Genomic DNA, 18,230 nt, shown 5'->3' on the forward strand with positions numbered 1-18,230 from the left:
CAAGGCCCAGCTTAACAACGACCGCCATCAGTCCTGTGTCCTCACAGGGTACCGATGGAAACTATCAAATCCGCTCTGGCGACCGCTGGGGAACAGGGAAGAAGCCAAAAGAAGAAGAAAATGCATGCTCAAAAACAAATGAATAGAAAGACTTAGTTATGTTGTTACTTTATTTTTATTTTTTGTTCAGGTAGCATGGGGAAGCCAACGCGTGCTGAAAACTGAAAACGCTGAGCCTTGGCTATTAGACAAGTCACTGTATCCTATCCCTCCCAGCCAGGTTATAGATATCAGGATAGGAACATGGCGTCCAAACCCTTCATACTACTTGTTGTGAGCTGTATAGATCGCGTCGCACAATGATAGCAACCTCTCTAATATATAGGTAGGCAGGCAGACAAGCAAGGAGGTAGGTAAACACATCTATTGAGTAGCACAAAACATAGAAATATAAAACTGAACCTACACAGAGAGGATATATAACTATAAGACATACCGGGTACAGAATAAAATACAAATAAAACTAAATGCACAGATGTGAAAAATAGACAGTATATAAATTGAAAGGTAGTAAATACAATTAAGAGTGTGCAGAGGATACACTGTGATTATTGCACATATTCTACTACTACTACTACTACTACTACTACTACTACTACTTTTGGCTGCTCCCGTTAGGGGGCGCCACAGCGCATCATCCGTTTCCATCTCTTCCTGTCCTCTGCATCTTCCTGTCACACCAACCACCTGCGTGTCCTCCCTCACCACATCCATAAACCTCCTCTTTGGCCTTCCTCTCTTCCTCTTCCCTGGCAGCTCCATATTCAGCATCCTTCTCCCAATATACCCAGCATCTCTCCTCCACACATGTCCAAACCATCTCAATCTTGCCTCTCTTACTTTGTCTCCAAACCGTCCAACCCGAGCTGTCCCTCTAATATACTCATTCCTAATCCTGTCCTCTACCTCTATCCTCTATCACTCCCAGTGAGAATCTTAGCATCTTCAACTCTGCCACCTCCAGCTCCGCCTCCTATCCCTTCGTCAGTGACACTGTCTCCAAACCATACAACATAGCTGGTCTCGTTACCATCTTGTAAACCTCCCCTTTAACTCTTGCTGGTACCCTTCTGTCGCAAATCACTCCTGACACTCTTCTCCACCCACTCCACCCTGCCTGCACTCTCTTCTTCACCTCTCTCCTGCACTCCCCGTTATTTTGGACAGTTGACCCCAAGTATTTAAACTCATACACCTTCATCACCTCTACTCCTTGCATCCTGATGATGTTTTAGGTCATTTTCATACAGAAATATAGAAAATTCTAACGAGTTCACAAAGTTTCAAGCACCACTGTATGAAGCTCAGGAAGAGATCATAAGCCTGAGTTTTTCAGCTCATGCAAAAAAACAGTAATATGTGAGAAGGTAGGGGGCGGAGGAGGGGCAACAGTCCCCCCACCACCACACAGACTGAAACTCCAGCTGATTTCCAGAGTATTGACTCAGAAAGCGGTGGCAAATGAACAGATATGCCAAAAACAGGCCTCCTTTCCTGTGTGATGTGACAGATAATGAGGATTTTATTTTGGCAGCCAGAATAAAATCAATTGACATGGTGGCCTATTAGATTTTAAATCACTCACAAAATAAGGCTCTGGTGTAGGTCTTCCTTTGCTGATTAACTCCAACTTTTCATTGAAAGTTAACACTGAAAACGACATGGATAATAAGTTCGCAACCATGTCCTCCTCCCCCTCACTGGCAGTAACGTTACTTGCAGCTTCCATCGTGAACCACCACCAATAAATCATCATCATCAACCAACAGTGGCTGTTTCTGGAGACCTGGTTCAACCACATCCTACCTACCTGCCTAATGTGACATGTGTCTAAAACCAAGACACTTCAAATGACTGTGAAAAGAACTGCAGTCTGGGGGGGGGGGGCTTTACTGAAACAGTATAATGTCTCTTAAGAGTTGCCACGTGGCTCAAAGGGATAAATTGCCAAAACCTGCCGCACTGTAACTTTGAATCCATCTTTCAGTTTATGTTAGCTGTGACCTTATCTACCAAGAACACACCCTCCATGAGCAGGTTTACAATGTGTTGAAAAGAGTTACACATCTCGTTTAGGGCACACTAGCTAGGGCACACTGTTATCTTGTCATGAACTAGAAGAAAATCTGGTGTTTACCTTCTAAATATCTGATTATTAATAAGGTTAAGGAAGTGACTTTTAAAATAATTCCTCGTCTTTATCCCTCCAAGTTATTTCTACAAACATATGAAAGGGACATTGATGTGGACTGCTCATTTTGTCAACTGGTTCCAGAAGATTTATGTCATTTAGTTTGGTCTTGTCCCCACGTTTGTCCTCTCTGGCAAGATGTAGGTGCATTTATTTCCCAATATACTGATCCTCAATGTTCCCTTTCCTATGACAATGTATTGTTTGGCTTCTGCGCTTATAATTCTAGCAAAGCGAATCCATATTTTATCATCAATTTGATTTTATTCATAAATATAAGTTTTCCAGTCATAAACTGTCTTTTTCAATTTGTGAAAATGAAATCAAACAATACATTATAACAATTCTACGTTCTAAAAATGGGAAAGCTATTAAAACCATACATGTATGTACCCTTTATAACATTTTTGTGAGCTGATTTATGATTACTGTTAATGTTCTGACCCCCCTGACACTATCTGTTTTTTTTGTATTTACTATACAAAAAAAATTAAAAATAATAATAATAATAATAATAATAATAATAAAACCCCTGTTATCTTGTCGTTCCCCTTCAGCCGCTTCATCACTTCGTTATTCCAGACAGCAGGGGGCGCAGGATTGCGACATTGTCGTTTGACACCGGATATGGTTTCTCTTTCTTTTTCCGCCTGGGCTTCTCTGCTTGGCACACGAGTGCTCGCCTATTCTCTTTTTACGGGAAAAACAACCCGGAGCTCAACGGCACCGGCTAAGTTGCAAAAATGGTACGTATGCCTCATTCTGCGCTTAAATGTTCCCCTCTAGTTCGCCACATAGACTAACGTTAGCGTGCTAACAACAAGCTAATAACGTTAGCTAGCGGTACGTTAGCATAGCTTAGGATAGCTTCCTGGTGCGTTATCATGATGGAGTTGCCTAGAAATTGCCAGATGGGACCGCTGAGACGGTCGTCAGAAGGCAGCCAGTGAGCTAGTCAACTTTTCCTCCTTTCCCCAGAAACCCATCCTGCTCCAGGGCCATGAGAGGTCCATCACTCAAATTAAATACAACAGGGAAGGAGACCTGCTTTTCTCTGTAGCCAAAGACACGGTGAGTTGGTGGTATTTTTTGAATCGAGAAACTAGCAGAACTGTGAAACTCGCCTCTGGCCAGGTCTTACCTGCCTTGTTGCTGTTACGCTAACTAGACGTGGGCACCCACTAGGTGCAAGGTAAAAATGACTATACATCTAAAATTGATCATGTTTAGCGTCTTAATATGTCAACAACTTTTCCATCCACAGGTAGCCAACGCGTGGTACTCTGTCAATGGCGAAAGGCTTGGCACCTACAATGGACACACTGGAGCTGTTTGGTGTGTTGACTGTGACTGTATCCTGTTGTAGAAACTCACGTTTACCTAGACGCCTACATGACAATTGCATGGCATTTTATTGTGCTTCCACAGTGTTTGCATGGTATGTTTAATTGAACTATTTGCAGAATGATATGATGCGTGCATTGGGATGTGTACCTTAACATAATTTCTCAGGGGATACTAAAAATGTGTTGACGGGGTCAGCAGACAACAGCTGTCGACTGTGGGACTGCGAAACTGGTAAGTAGAAACAGGTCCATCCAGGACAGAAAGGTGTGTGGGGTATTATGTTGTTCCCTTGACTTCCAAAGTAACGCCAGCCTCTCTGACGCCTCCTTCTCCATAGGTAAACAGCTGTTCCTACTCCAGACCAGCTCAGCTGTCAGGACATGTGGCTTTGATTTCAGCGGCAACATCATCATGTTCTCCACAGACAAGCAGATGGGCTACCAGTGCTACCTCAACTTCTTTGACCTTAGGGACCCTCAGCAGATCGGTACACACCGCATAATACATCGGGGACAGGAGGGAGGTTTTGGTTCCCTTGCCAAACATTACAGGGGCTGGAATATTTGATAGTATTGCACTTTCCTTAGTTTAGTTGGCAAAAAAATGCAAGAAGAGTTGTAATGTTGTCTACCCTCTATGGGGGCTGTTAGACCAGAAACATTGTTTACCAGCCATGGCGAGAGTTTTAAAGGATTTATTTTGTGTTGCAGAAAGGTAAAAAACAATCATGGTGGATGTCTGCTAGTCACCCATCAGTTTGCCACTCAGTTTCAAATGGATGGCAGCTCCTTTTTTAGAGTTAGCTTGTTAAAATTTTGTTGTGGTTTTACTTGGTGAACAAGGTATTGTTTTGTTTAGATTTAATGGGGGTATCGTGGGCTAGTTTGACAGTTTTATATAGTATATACATGCGTACATTTTAACTGTAATCTTTCATTACAAATGCATGCGTTGTTTTGGTGTAACTTGGTCATATTAAGTGCCTCTTTGAGTATTCATTGCAAATCTTTTTTTGCTCGTCTGCCTGGCACTTATTGCTCACCATCAGAGGAATCCCTCTTCTGATGCTATTCCTTAGCCCCCCCCCTCCATATGGTTTTCAGTGGAGTTTTTTTTTCTTTCCTTATCTGAATAAAGGATCTAAGGAGAAGGGAATCACTTAAATTGTCATTTATTCCATTGACATCTGTTTGAGAATGTAATGTGGTTGCAAAGCCCTCTTGCACATAACTGTGATTTAAACAAATTTGACTTGACTTGACCTGCCCCAGAGCTGGATCATTTCCTTCTCAAATCTATTAACTTTTGACAGTGCCATTGTTGAAGGAAATACATTGATTAGCAGCAATATTCATTTTTGCAGTGTCACGCCTAATGTATGTTTTTGTTAATGAGTGTTCCTCTCCTTCTGTCTCTAGAGGACAACCAGCCCTACCTGTCAATACCTTGCAGCGATTCAAAGATCACCAGTGCTGTTTGGGGACCTCTTGGAGAATTTGTCATTGCTGGGCATGAGAATGGAGAGATCAACCAGTTCAGCGCCAAGGTATGTACATATATTATCTTCTGTCCTTACTATACTAATAATAATAATTTTTAAAATCATTCTACAAAATACACTTCAGTTCACATACAAGAGTGTGTAAAAAAAAAAAAATAAGCAAGTCAATTAATGGAACGATATACTGGCTTGATTTTTGGAGGGTTTGTTTACAAAGGTATCTTTATATAATAAATCTAAATCTATAAAAGTAATATTTCTCTATTCAGTAGTGGATGCTAACTGGCAAACCTTAACAGAACTGACCATTTGCAAAGTTTTTTCAGGCCCTGCCTCTCTTAAGTTACTGTTGCTTTGTCTAATAAACTTTCAAGATGAGCTTCCCCATTGTAAGTTCAATGTCACGTCCACTAAAAATAGACAAAGTTGACTGTAGCTAACAAGATGTGAATGTGCCCATTGATGGTTGATTCATATGTCTCAAAGTGTGGTCTTCTTCAGTTTGATTCACAGAAGGCACTTTTGAAGGTTGTACTTGGGGTTTGGTAAAAAGTAAATATATTCCTTACTAGTTGCTCATGCTAACAAATCTGTTTTACAGTTTCCCCAAGTGTCCTTTCACCATTTTCCTTTTAGCGATGTTATATTACTGATCTACCATTATCTATTTGCAAAATGAATTAAAATTGCTCTCCATTGCTATTAATGGGGTGTTGGAGCTATGTACGATGTCGGAGGAAGTGGTATAGTAAATTACTTTTATTTGTGTTCAGTCGGGGGAGATCCTGAAGAAGGCGAAGGAGCACACCAAGCAAATCAACGACATCCAGTCGTCGGTGGATCTCACCATGATCATCAGTGCCTCCAAGGACAACAGTGCCAAGGTACCACAGCCCAGTCACTAACCAGACCACCTTGTCTGTCTTTCTCTGCTTGCCCTACATCGACTATCTGCTGTGTGACACTGCAGCCCCCCCCCCCCCCCCCCCCCCCCCCCCCCCCCGAGTGCTGAGTCTCATTTGTCTCCTTCCAGCTCTTCGACTCTACATCTCTGGATCACATCAAGACCTTCAAAACGGAAAGACCTGTTAATTCCGCTGCCATCTCCCCCATCATGGATCATGTAAGATTTGTCTCTTTTCATAAAATGTATTCATGAAAAGCATCAGTGTGTATACATACTCCTATGAGAACACAGATTGTGTGTTCTCAAACCAAGTGCATTTGGAAGCGTTCAAGTGGCATACATGACGATCTTTTGTAGCAGGGCTTTGTTTGAATGCGTTTCATCACTGACCTCTGACACTTACATTTGGCATGTGTGTTTCAGGTGGTGATGGGAGGAGGACAGGAAGCCATGGAGGTCACAACTACCTCCACTAGGATTGGAAAGTTTGAGGCCAGGTAAGGTCAAATTGCACTGAGCTTTATTTCTGGGGTCAAGCAGAGTAACAGTAAAGGGCGAAGACTGTATGCTAATGTGCTCACATACAGTGCATCCGGAAAGTATTCACACCCCTTCACTTTTCCCACATTTTGTTATGTTACAGGCTTATTCCAAAATGGATTAAATTCCTTTTTATCTCATCAATCTACACACAATACCCCATAATGACAAAGTGAAAAAGGTTTTGTAGAAATTTTTGCAAATTTATTAAAAATAAAAAACTGAAATACTGCATGTACATGCTTAAGTATTCACACCCTTTGCTATGACACTCAAAATTGAGCTCAGGTTCATCCTGTTTCCACTGATCATCCTTGAGATATTTCTACATCTTGATTGGAGTCCACCTGTAGTAAATTCAATTGATTGGACATGATTTGGAAAGGCACACACCTGTCTCTATAAGGTCCCACTGTTGACAGTGCATGTCAGAGCAGAAACCAAGCCATGAAGTCAAAGGAATTGTCTGTGGACCTCCGAGACAGGATTGTATCGAGGCACAGATCTGGGGAAGGGTACAAAAAATTTCTACAGCTTTGAAGGTCCCGAAGAGCACAGTGGTCTCCATCATTTGTAAATGGAAGAATACTTTCCGATGCACTGTATATGAATTTAAGGATAAAAAAGGCATTGCTCCCACAATTCTCGTAATTTCTGCAAGAAACGGGGACCTTGGAGGTACCCTCACTGGGCTGTTTAAATATTCAGCTAGGCATTTTTAACTCTTTTTCCTGTGGCACTGTCAGGTTCTTCCATGCAGCCTATGAAGAGGAGTTTGGAAGGGTCAAAGGTCATTTTGGCCCTATAAATTGTGTGGCATTCCATCCTGATGGCAAAAGGTAAGAGATGTATTCCATACAAAGGCTGCTCTTAAAATATTTACAGTAATGTCTCTGACCACTTTATGCCATATGATTTTTTGAGAAAACACCTGAATCCTTTGGAACTACATGGATTCCTGCATTAAATGCTCCAATGTGGTCTGATCTTCACTTGTCATGATTAAACTATTGCTTTGCCTGTCCAGTGCACTGATGTTTTGTTTTTGCCATTGTGTTCTACAGTTACAGCAGTGGAGGAGAGGATGGATATGTAAGGATTCACTACTTTGACCCACAGTACTTTGACTTTGAGCTGGAGGCATAAATATCCTGGCCCATCAACTCCACCATGTACCAAGCCACTCAGACTGGACTTTACGCACGGCTCTCGTTTCCCACTATTGCATTTAATCTGGTTCCAATTAATTTGAATTGCGGTATTGTTTGCAGCCATTCCACCAATAACCATAAAGCAATATACAAAGCTGTCTGCGTTTTGTGAATTATGCATCTCTGGGTCGATATCAAGAGCACTGAAAAAGGTGACAAAACCAAATTTACTGGGAGAAGTTTTATTTATTTTTTAAACAAAGTTATGATAATGCACATTTCACAAGGATATCCAAACAACGATGTGTGGAGGGTTTGTAACACTCCGCATGTATAACAGTACAAAAAAAAAATCTTAACAATTCACTTAAATTTTCAACATCCTCTGAAGGTGTAAACATTCATACCTTAACACAAATAATGCAAGTAGAAACATGGGGGGGGGGGGGGGCACACTGACCTGATATTTATAGTGAAGACAGGCTAAAGGAATATGTATTCGTGGTTCAAAATAACTTACTGAACAGACAAGGGGCTGCCTGCATGTACGAAGGCAGGGTAACGCACACGCAAAAGGCTGACAATCTAAACATGCATTTACTGATAAAGTAACACAAGACAAACATGTTTGTCTAATGCTGGTTATCTTAACAGTATTATAAATAAATGTTTAAAAACTAAAAAGCCTTTTTTGCATGTGAGTTCTAGACTTGTGAGTCAACTATATTTCTGCAGGTATTCTGAGTGAGCCACAAATCCTGTTTTGCCTATTGTGGGGGATTTGTAATTAAAGCTGTGATCAAATAGCAACCCTTCATCAGCAGACCTGGCTCGAACCCGAGTTAAATTATTACAGCATTTGTTTTTTTTTTCAGTCTACGTGAAACCCTTGGTGGGTGAGGATTACGACATCAGGACAATTCAGATAAATCAAACAAGGCATATTGTCAAGAGGTAAATTTGTGATGTTGGGCTGTACCAATAAAATTGGACTTGACAATGCTTTGGGAATATTCAAAATGTACAGTTGTGCTAGTCGACACTTTGCCATTGCACCGTCTGTCCTATGTGACAAAGCCCACCCATCTGGTACTTGAAAATGCATAAAAGCTAAAATACTAAAAGAGCCAGGTTTGTCAGAAAGAACACAATGATAAAACTTGAGTAGAAAAAGCAGTCCTTTCATCATCGCAATACAAGAATATAGGAGTCAGTGGAGGTCGTGAACAATTGTGGAAACATCCATTTTTTTCCCCCACTAGACTTCAAGTTGTTTTTACTTCTTCTTTTGGTCTAAAACACGGGGAAAAACATCGCACCACATTATTTTGTTGCACACAGGATATTAAAAGAAGCTATGAGGAGTTTGGGATTATTTTTTTGTAGCCATTGCACGACCCCGTGGACAAAAGCAGTATTGTTTTGTGGAAGAACGACTTCATCTCGCACTAGCGTCGTTCTCTTGTCACAAAGGTCTACGTTCACCCTCTGCTAGCTGGTGCGTTTGTTTTGAGGAGAAGAGTGAGATGTAGTGGTGTTTTGGAAAAACACAGGATATTCTGTGATGAGGTAATGTCTCGGTTATTGTGGCTACGTGTCCCGTCTCTGTGCTGTAAATAGTTTTCATCAAATTTCGTGGGAATGTGACCCAGAGACCAACTTTTTTGGGGGGGGGGGGAACCCCCCCTTTTTTTTCCTCCCAGTTGTACTTGGCCAATTACCCCACTCCTTGAGCCATCCTGGTCTCTGCTCTACCCCCTCTGCAGACTACCACATGCCTCCTCCGATACATGTGGATTTGCCAGCTGCTTCTTTTCACCTGACAGTGAGGAGTTTCACCAGGGGGACGTAGCGCGTGGGAGGATCACGCTATTCCCCACCGTACCCCCTCCCCTCCCGAACAGGCGCCCCGACCGACCAGAGGAGGCGCTAGTGCAGCGACCAGGACACATACCCACATCCGGCTTCCTACCCGCAGACACGGCCAATTGTGTCTGTAGGGACGCCCAACCAAGCCGGAGGTACACGAGGATTCGAACCGGCGATCCCCGTGTTGATAGGCAACGGAATAGACCGCCACGCCACCCGGAGGCCCGAGACAAGCATTTAGAATCATAATATACCAAGCCAATGGTCTCATTTGCTTAATTTAGCCATGTAGAGGCATCAAACATAATAACACATAAAGAAAAACTTCTATTAAGTTTGTTAGGGGGGAAAACAACATCCACAATGCCATATTCTTTAGTTCTGATATCATAAACCTAAACGACTTGCCGCTTACCCTGATGTGTCCATCTTCTCATCTTCTTTTTCTTCCTCTTTCACTTCTAGGAAAGAGGGAAAGACTGTTATTCTGTGTGTGTGTACGACCGATTTGACTGGTAAATCAAAATGCAATCAATGATCCAGTGCATTGATTGCATCCAATGCATTGGATTGATGCAATCCAAGGCATTGATGCAATATGTTCTAAGCAGTCAAAAGACTGATACAATTCGATTCTGCCCTTTCTCAACTGAATACAATGCTTTGCTGTATGATGCAATTCAATAGTGTGGTACGATAATGCAAAATAGTTCCATTTTAATTCTAACAACACTAGTTTTGTGACTGTTTGCAAGAAGAAATCCTAATGGGTAATACATCTGCTCAATCGAGGAATGGGAAAGGGGGAGAAGGGTGATAACATCCTATTTGTAATATTCTTTGTTGGTAGTTCCATCCATCCATTATCCAAACCGCTTATCCTGGTCTCAAGGTCGCGGGGATGCTGGAGCCTATCCCAGCAGTCATTGAGCAGCAGGCGGGGAAACACCCTGGACAGGCTGCCAGGACATCACAGGGCAGACACACATTCACACCTAGGGACAATTTAGTACGGCCGATTCACCTGACCTACATGTTTTTAGACTGTGGGAGGAAACTGGAGCACCCGGAGGAAACCCATGCAGACACGGGGAGAACATGCAAACTCCACACAGTGGACAACCCCCAAGGTTGGACTACCCCGGGGCTCGAACCCAGGACCTTCTTGCTGCGAGGCAAACGCACTAACCACTGCGCCACCATGCCACCCCCATGTATGAAATGTGCTATATAAATAAAATTTGCTGTTGTTGTATTGTATTCGCAAAAAAAGTCACTTCCGTCCAAATTAAACAACCAATCACTAGTAATGAGCATCCCTAATTCAATGTCAGTCACGTCTTGTGCACAGCCTGGTTCTTTGAAAATAATTATCTTTATAAATACTTCACCTCCAAGTAAAATAGTGCTTCACAATAAGTGTTTTGGAGTAACTAAGATTCACTGAAAAAAAAAAAACTTCTGGGAAGGCTTTTCCCTAGATTTTGGAACATGACTGTGGGGATTTGCTCCCATTCAGCCACAACAGCATTAGCTGAGGTCAGGTACTGATGTTGAGGAGAAGGCCTGGCTCGCGGTCAGAGGTCCAAGTCATCCCAAAGGTTGAGGGTTGAGGTCAGAGCTCTGTACTGGCCAGTCAAGTTCTTCCATCCAGGAGTGTGGATCGACAGCACCCTGTCATTCTCGGAGCATCTGTCCAAACTGCAGGCCAAGGTCAAAGCAAGGCTTGGCTCTCTCATCAGAAACCGCTCCTCTTTCACTACCTCGGCGAAACGCACCCTGGTCCAGATGACTGTCCTGCCGTTACTCGACTTCGGCGATGTAATCTACCGTTCAGCCTGCAAGGGATCTCTCGAGCGTTTAGATGTTTTATATCACTCCGCCATACGTTTTGCCAATGCTCCCTATAGGACCCATCACTGCGAGCTGTACTCCCTCATAAACTGGCCCTCCCTCGAAACCAGACGCAACATCCACTGGCTGATGTTTATCTACAAAACACTTCTAGGCCACACTCCCTTATACCTCACACACCTCCTCCACCTACACCCACCCCCGAAGTATTCCGCCCGTTCAGCTACGCACATCCTGGTAAGTATTACCAGTACCAAATCCTCACTAGGCCACTCCTCGTTTCAGTATGCAGCAGCCGACAGTTGGAACAGGCTACAAAAAACCCTGAATATGGAAAAATTCATTTCCGTCCGTTCCTTTAGGGAAACCATAACAAATACACTAGTGCACTCTTGCAGCTGTTTTACCTGAGCCAACTCCTTGCCACCATTACTGTTTGTCTGTCCTCCTGCTCCCATGATTGTTTTATACTCTGCCTGTATGTCATAGCCTAACCTGCTGCCCCCCCCCCCGTCTGTTTTTAAACCCTGCTAAACGTGCAGTATGTCATAACCTGTTGCTACACCCCTGCTGTCTGCTTTATCGCTGCTAAATGTACTGTATATCCTAACTGCCTGAGTTGTATGTCTGCTTGCCTCCTAACTGCCTGTTATACTGTCCCATTAATTGTGCTGTCTGCTGTAATTAACTGTCCACTGTCTAACCCTGCTGATACTGTATGCTGCCAATACCATTAATGCTTTATGTGTGTGTTGTATGTTGCCATTGGATGTGTCGTATGTTGCCACCACTGCTTATGTGTATTAACCAACTCCTGGGTTATTCCATATTTGCTGCTACTGCTCTACTGTGCGTGAACGTGTGTGCTATGTCTTACCTGTTGCTATATGTCAACCTTGTTCCTCTGCACATGTAAGTATGACCACCATGAATGTTTTGTTGTACTGATTGTGATGTCTATATCTGTGTACTTGGCCTGTCATGTCACTGCTGTTCCTTGTTTTTATCTTTTTTTTAAATTTTACTCCCCATCCCCTTCCCCTAGGGGGCACTTACCCCCAACATAGGCCATTATTGTAAATAATTGTTTGCTCTTAATTAACTGGCCTATTAAAATAAAGGTTGATGATGATTCCACACCAAACTCTGCAAACCATGTCTTTATGGACCTCACGTTGTGCAAGGGGGTACTTCCATGCCGAAACAGGAAAGGGGCCTTCCCCAATCTGTTGTCACAAAGTTGGAAGCACACAATTCTCTAGAATATTACTGCATGTTGAAGAATTAATGTTTTCCTTCACTGGAACTAAGGGGCCTAGGCCAAACTATGAAAAATCACCCCAGACCATTATTCCTCCTCCACCAAACTTTGCAGCTGGCACGATGCATTCGGATAGGTAGTGTTCTCTTGGCATCCACCAAACCCAGAGTGGTCTGTCAGACTGCCAGAAAGTGAAGCGTGATTCATCACTCCAGAGAATACATTTCCACTGCTAATCCAGTGGTGTCTGTGCTTTACACCACTTCAGCTGACACTTTGCATTGCGCATGGTGTTCCTTAGGCTTGTGTGCGGCTGCTCGGTCATAGAAACCCATTTCATGACGCTCCTGACGAACAGTTCTTGTACCAACGTTGCTTTCAGAGGCAATTTGGAAACTGAGGACAGACGATTTTTACACACTACATGCTTCAGCACTCAGCAATCCCGTTCTATATTATAACACAAGGTGCTGCCAGTACTTGACTTTGGAAATGGTTGTCATTATGAATACTTCACTTATAAGTAAAACAGTGCTTTACAACAACACTATTGATTCACTGAGAATTAATACTTTTTAACATTTACGGATTATCGACGACAATACAAATTTGTCCAGTTATGACTGGCAAACTCAGACACGCACATGAAGCTGGACTGCAGGGAGGGGTTATGAGAGGGAAGGAAGAAGCAGAGCGGAGGAAAGTGGATTTTTGGGAGGTGTTATGTCAAAATTGCTCACCTCTCCTAAGTTACCTACAGCAGCTTTTAGGCCCCCATCACACCAGAAATTGACAGTGAAATTTACCAAAAGTGAATCCATGAATTGCAACAATTCCATTCAAATGAATTATTTTGATGCAAAATATCGCTGCCATATATCGTCACCTTCTTAAAATAATGGCCTGAGTCATATTTTCAAGTTTTCCAAAAAACAGAATAAACTGACAAATTTTGTTTCAGTTTCAGTTTATTCTGTTTTTTGAAAAACTTGAAAATATGACTTAGGCCATTATTTTAAGGTGAGACGATATGCTGTTGTGGCGAGGGCCTAAGTCCAGCACATCGGTTCAAATCACTGTATGGTCACTACCTATATAAACAGACAAACAAAGAGGCCTCACCTTTCTTTTCCTCGGCTTCCTTCTCTTCCTCTTTTTTCACTCGTTTAGCCTTTTTGTGGTTCGCTGCATTACGTCGGCCTCCTCCCTGCCCCTCTGCCTCATCTTCAGAGTCTGAGAACTCCTCCTCACATGCTATCCTCTTGTCATGGGCACGGACTGAAACACAAACATCTAACATTAGTTTCACCAGAGCATGGTATGAACATCAAGACAAAGGTTTGATGTGAACCTATGAGGGCCAGCCTATATAAATAGCCCTAACCCTCATTCACACTTCTTACTAGAAACACGCTTGTCAGGGTCTTCCTCTTCTTCATCCCCGCTGTCTGGATGTGGGGCATCCTCGGGGATTGCCTGCATCTGGACCCCGGGGGCATGGGGAAGCATGCGCAGGTTCTCAAACAGACGTTGCTTGATCTTCTCCAGGTACTCATTTGTGTTCTGGTTGGTCATGTTGGATGGGCTGATGTGCAGCTTGAAGTCTGGTCCAAAGTACTCAAAGTAGTCATTGTAGGGCAACTCATTGGGGATAGAACAGTCCAAGGCCACAGCTGTCTCGTAGGTCCAGCAGCGGGCAACGTTGCGAATGGTGTAGCCTCCTCCACCCAACATCAGTAGGGGCAGGTTAAAGCTCTTCATGTACTCCACACATTTGGCATGGCCTGGAATAGACATCAAATGTGCACACATGCACAAACCAAGACACTGCAAAATATAACTACGTGCACTAACTGCAGACTTTAAGTTGTACATTTACCTTTGATGGTTAGATTAAAGCATCCCAGTCTGTCTCCAGAGAGAGAGTCAGCTCCACATTGGAGAACCACAGCACTAGGTTGGTACATCTCCATCACTTTAGCCATTATCTAACAAACACATATTCAGATATTTTCATATATATTATATGTTTTAATTATGTAGTCTATTAGCATTGCTGTGATTAAGGGGAACTTACAGGCTTAAAGATGGCTTCATAGGACTCATCATCAATGCCATCCCTCAACGGGTAGTTTACTGCATAGTACTTGCCTTTTCCCGCGCCAATGTCCTGCACAAATTTCAAAATGTCTGAGTCATACATCCACACACAACATAAAGGCACCATGTGTTCCAGACTAATCACACATACGGACAACTAACCCTCAAGTCTCCAGTGCCAGGGAAGTATTCTCCATACTTGTGGAAGGACACAGTCATGACTCTGTCTGTGGTGTAGAAGGCCTCCTCCACTCCATCACCATGGTGGATGTCAATGTCTATGTACAACACCCTCTGATGGTACCTACACAGAAGGATGAAATGAAATCAGTTAACTATGCCTATAGAAATCCCAGAGTTCTGGAAGAGACCAACCGCAAGATCAGCACATTAAGTAATGGCAAACAACCGGGAAAGTAGGGTCCTTGCCCTACCAGGTTCAACTCTTACTTGAGCAGTTCAAGGATGGCCAGGACAATGTCATTGACATAGCAGAAGCCGGAGGCCTCAGACTTCTTGGCGTGGTGGAGCCCGCCAGCCCAGTTGATGGCAATGTCTGTCTGCTGCTTGTTCAGCTTCACTGCCCCAGCTTGAGGACAGGATAACAGTTAACAAGTGCAGCAGTGATCCAAATGTTAATAGACTGCCAGAGCAGAACAGAGGACTCATAAGTGGTGTGTTTGGGATAACTTACCGACAGAGCCACCTGTTGAGAGCTGGCAAAACTCAAACAAGCCATCAAAAACAGGACAGTCCTCTCCTACATTGACTGAGAGATGAGAGACAAGCGCATGAAGTATTAAACATACCAGAGTAGTCACTGAGAGCAGTTCAGTCAAGTTTTTGCACTCTATAGAGATTTAGAAGAATTTGCCATACTCACATCTTTGCATCTGTTTGCTGTACTCAGACATATTGTCTGGTCGGATGGACCTCAGGAACTTGATGTAGTCATCACTGTGATACTTTGTCATTTCCTCACCATTGGCTTTGTGTGGTCTCTGAAGAAAGACGTCAAGAACACCGTCTTAAGTCAAGGCCTGCAGTCAACATTTCATCAGTCCTTACTGTCAATCTTAAAGCAAAACCTCACCATAAACAACAGGTTGCTCGTGCAGTCTAGATTCATGTAGATGTGTGACAATCAATTTGAATGTTTAAGAAGTCGATATCCTTCTTGAGGGTATTGCCTGTTTAAACAACTTCAACTTGAATGGCGTAACTACATTAAAATAAAAAAAACATTGGAGTAAAATGTTATTACTACAGCCAATTACTAGATGATATTCAAGGTTCTGTACTTTTTGGGGGGCACTATACAAGTTTAGTGTATTTCATTTTCAAAAAAATTAAATCAGATATTTCAAAGGGTGTTTTGTTGCGAAAAAGAAACACTAACAATACTGACATTGAAACCATGTTCATAATAAAATAACATCAAGAAAAATATTTAAATGTTGTTCTATGATCATTTATTCCCCTAAACCAGGTTTTCACCATGAGAAAATTGAGGCTGCTCTATGAGCAATTATTGTGGATCCACATACTCTTATATCAAATATTTAGCTTTAACTGTAATGGAATGTTTTAGTTTTTTGTAATGTAGCTTGATTTCTTATTACTTTCCAATCACTGTTCCCATTCGATTCAATTATGTTCGCAGGAAGCGCCACTAAATTTTACATTTTGATGGCACCATGACATCCAGTTTTAGTTCTCCCGTTTCTGAACTCATGAGGGCTGTGTATTTCTAAAAATGGCTTTTTAAAGCATTTCCTTTATCAACTGATGAATAACAGAAAACTATGTGTGCGACAAAACGAGCACCAGCAATGTGCTGGAAACATGGGCACACTTCCTGGTACATAAAAAGTAAATACTGCTATTTAATTGAAAAATAAAAGTCAAAGAACCCCCCCCTCCCCATAACTGCCTCCCCCGAAACTATTGCAAATTAATTCCTGTAGTACACCTTCTACAGAATTGTGTGTCTACACTTACCTGCCCACCATCAAAAGGATAACTTTATGAAAAAAATCTGAACAGCAGATCCATGCATTTGCTAGGATCATACACTACGTTTTCAGATGGAGAGTTGAATGGAATCAAATGTGTCGAATAGGGTAACAAGAAGGAAATGTGTCTGGTTGTACGACTCACATAGATCTCCATTTTCCTGTACAGTCCATAGTTTAGGAGGAGGTTGTGTGTCATGCGGATCCTATGGGGTTTCATGGGATGGCCCTGGCCATAGTAGTAGTTCCCCACGTCACCTTAGAAGATAGAACATTTTGCTCGTCATCAAATGCACACGAAAATTACGCGTAAACACTGGGGGGGGGGGGGGGAAACCCAACTCAATCAGCTTTTTGAAACCCAGTCTGAAACTTATCCATCACTTGCGCTTGATTTCACACATGTACACGCGTTATGCAACAACTGAGGAAGGTGAACGAAAAAAAAAATTAATACATCGGCAACTTCGCACAAGGCTCAATTAGCATCTGCTCCTACTTGGAAGTTGCAAGCAACCGTCCCACGGAGTAACGACGTTATTAACGACAGACTGCTAGGCTAACGGCTAGCTAGTAATGCAGAAAAGAGTCCAATAGTTAGCGTTACGAGTACGGTGCAAAGTCAGATTCAACGCCTTGTTTGTTTTCACGCGTCAGTCTGCTCTGTGGTTAACCCGGGAAGAACGGGGGACGGCTTACTGGATGCAGCGACACGCCGGGCTAACAGCTAGCGTTAGCGAGCAGCGGACACCGGTTACCGGACCGGTAGGCTAACGTTAGCCCGTCACACTCAATGCATTGCATCACTTTCTAAAGGGGGGGATACACGCAGCGTTACGAAAACATCGCGCCGTTAAAGCTGGAGAAACTATTCGAGGAAACTGAGCGCCCGACTCGTGGATTTACCATCGTAATAATAGCAAACTTTCTTCTTTGTTCCTTGAGACAGCGCCATTTTACGTCAATTAATTACCCACACCGCTCCGTGCCCACCGGCTTCCCCTGCGTTGACTTCCGATTGACCAATCCGATAAGCCGCCGCTAACCTCCCGTCGACCAATCAGATAAACCTCCGCCAACCTCCCGTCGACCAATCAGATAAGCCCCTGCCATCCGGCTCCGATGATGGCTGATGATTGCCGAGGCTGGTGCCGAATTCGAAGAGCGTGTGGCGCGGTTCACGATCGTCTTGCTGATGGTTCATCCATCCGTTTTTATTCAGATATTTCAAATAAACGCAGTTATGATCCATTTACTTGGATTTACGAAACGTGTATCACTGCATGTAGTGTGTTCCTGGCACTCTCTTACCTGTATGATTGTAACCTCTGATGCACAATAAAGAGGGAAAAACACTTTTTTTTTTTTGAGGGAGAAGATTTCCAGCCTGCAAAACAACACTTTGCTTTCGAAAAGGGACGCTAGTCGTGTAAG

The 18,230-nt window shown here is 42.9% G+C and overlaps 2 protein-coding genes across 2 annotated transcripts; one reads left to right on the forward strand and one right to left on the reverse strand.

The window, feature by feature from the left end:
* Positions 1 to 2,866: 2,866 nt before the first annotated feature.
* On the forward strand, positions 2,867 to 7,851 carry eif3i (eukaryotic translation initiation factor 3, subunit I). The gene is made up of 11 exons (XM_056298824.1): positions 2,867 to 2,997; positions 3,230 to 3,322; positions 3,516 to 3,603; positions 3,764 to 3,829; positions 3,936 to 4,085; positions 5,017 to 5,144; positions 5,873 to 5,983; positions 6,133 to 6,222; positions 6,430 to 6,503; positions 7,293 to 7,385; positions 7,611 to 7,851. Exons 1-11 carry the CDS (start codon positions 2,995 to 2,997, stop codon positions 7,690 to 7,692), a joined length of 978 nt encoding a protein of 325 aa, XP_056154799.1. The 5' UTR covers positions 2,867 to 2,994; the 3' UTR covers positions 7,693 to 7,851.
* A 137-nt stretch (positions 7,852 to 7,988) lies between these two features.
* hdac1 (histone deacetylase 1) lies at positions 7,989 to 17,803 on the reverse strand. Its single transcript, XM_056298823.1, has 12 exons — positions 17,703 to 17,803; positions 16,942 to 17,054; positions 15,665 to 15,782; positions 15,476 to 15,550; positions 15,232 to 15,370; positions 14,944 to 15,085; positions 14,759 to 14,851; positions 14,561 to 14,669; positions 14,085 to 14,465; positions 13,804 to 13,959; positions 9,982 to 10,027; positions 7,989 to 8,990 (listed from the first exon to the last, which is right to left on the reverse strand). The coding sequence occupies exons 1-12, from the start codon at positions 17,749 to 17,751 to the stop codon at positions 8,963 to 8,965; spliced, it is 1,449 nt and encodes a 482-aa protein (XP_056154798.1). The 5' UTR covers positions 17,752 to 17,803; the 3' UTR covers positions 7,989 to 8,962.
* Positions 17,804 to 18,230: the final 427 nt, after the last annotated feature.

The sequence above is a fragment of the Lampris incognitus genome, chromosome 18 (genome assembly GCF_029633865.1).
Source record: "Lampris incognitus isolate fLamInc1 chromosome 18, fLamInc1.hap2, whole genome shotgun sequence".
In the NCBI taxonomy this organism is placed as follows: domain Eukaryota; kingdom Metazoa; phylum Chordata; class Actinopteri; order Lampriformes; family Lampridae; genus Lampris; species Lampris incognitus.

Coding starts and splice junctions, on each gene's coding strand:
- eif3i (XM_056298824.1), top strand. Junction 4,086..5,016: donor TAGGGACCCTCAGCAGATCG/GTACACACCGCA, acceptor TTCTGTCTCTAG/AGGACAACCAGCCCTACCTG. Junction 6,223..6,429: donor TCTCCCCCATCATGGATCAT/GTAAGATTTGTC, acceptor TGTGTGTTTCAG/GTGGTGATGGGAGGAGGACA.
- hdac1 (XM_056298823.1), bottom strand. CDS start 17,751: ATGGCGCTGTCTCAAGGAACAAAGAAGAAAGTTTGCTATTATTACGAT. Junction 15,551..15,664: donor CAGCAAACAGATGCAAAGAT/GTGAGTATGGCA, acceptor CTCATCTCTCAG/TCAATGTAGGAGAGGACTGT. Junction 14,852..14,943: donor CTGGCACTGGAGACTTGAGG/GTTAGTTGTCCG, acceptor AAATTTGTGCAG/GACATTGGCGCGGGAAAAGG.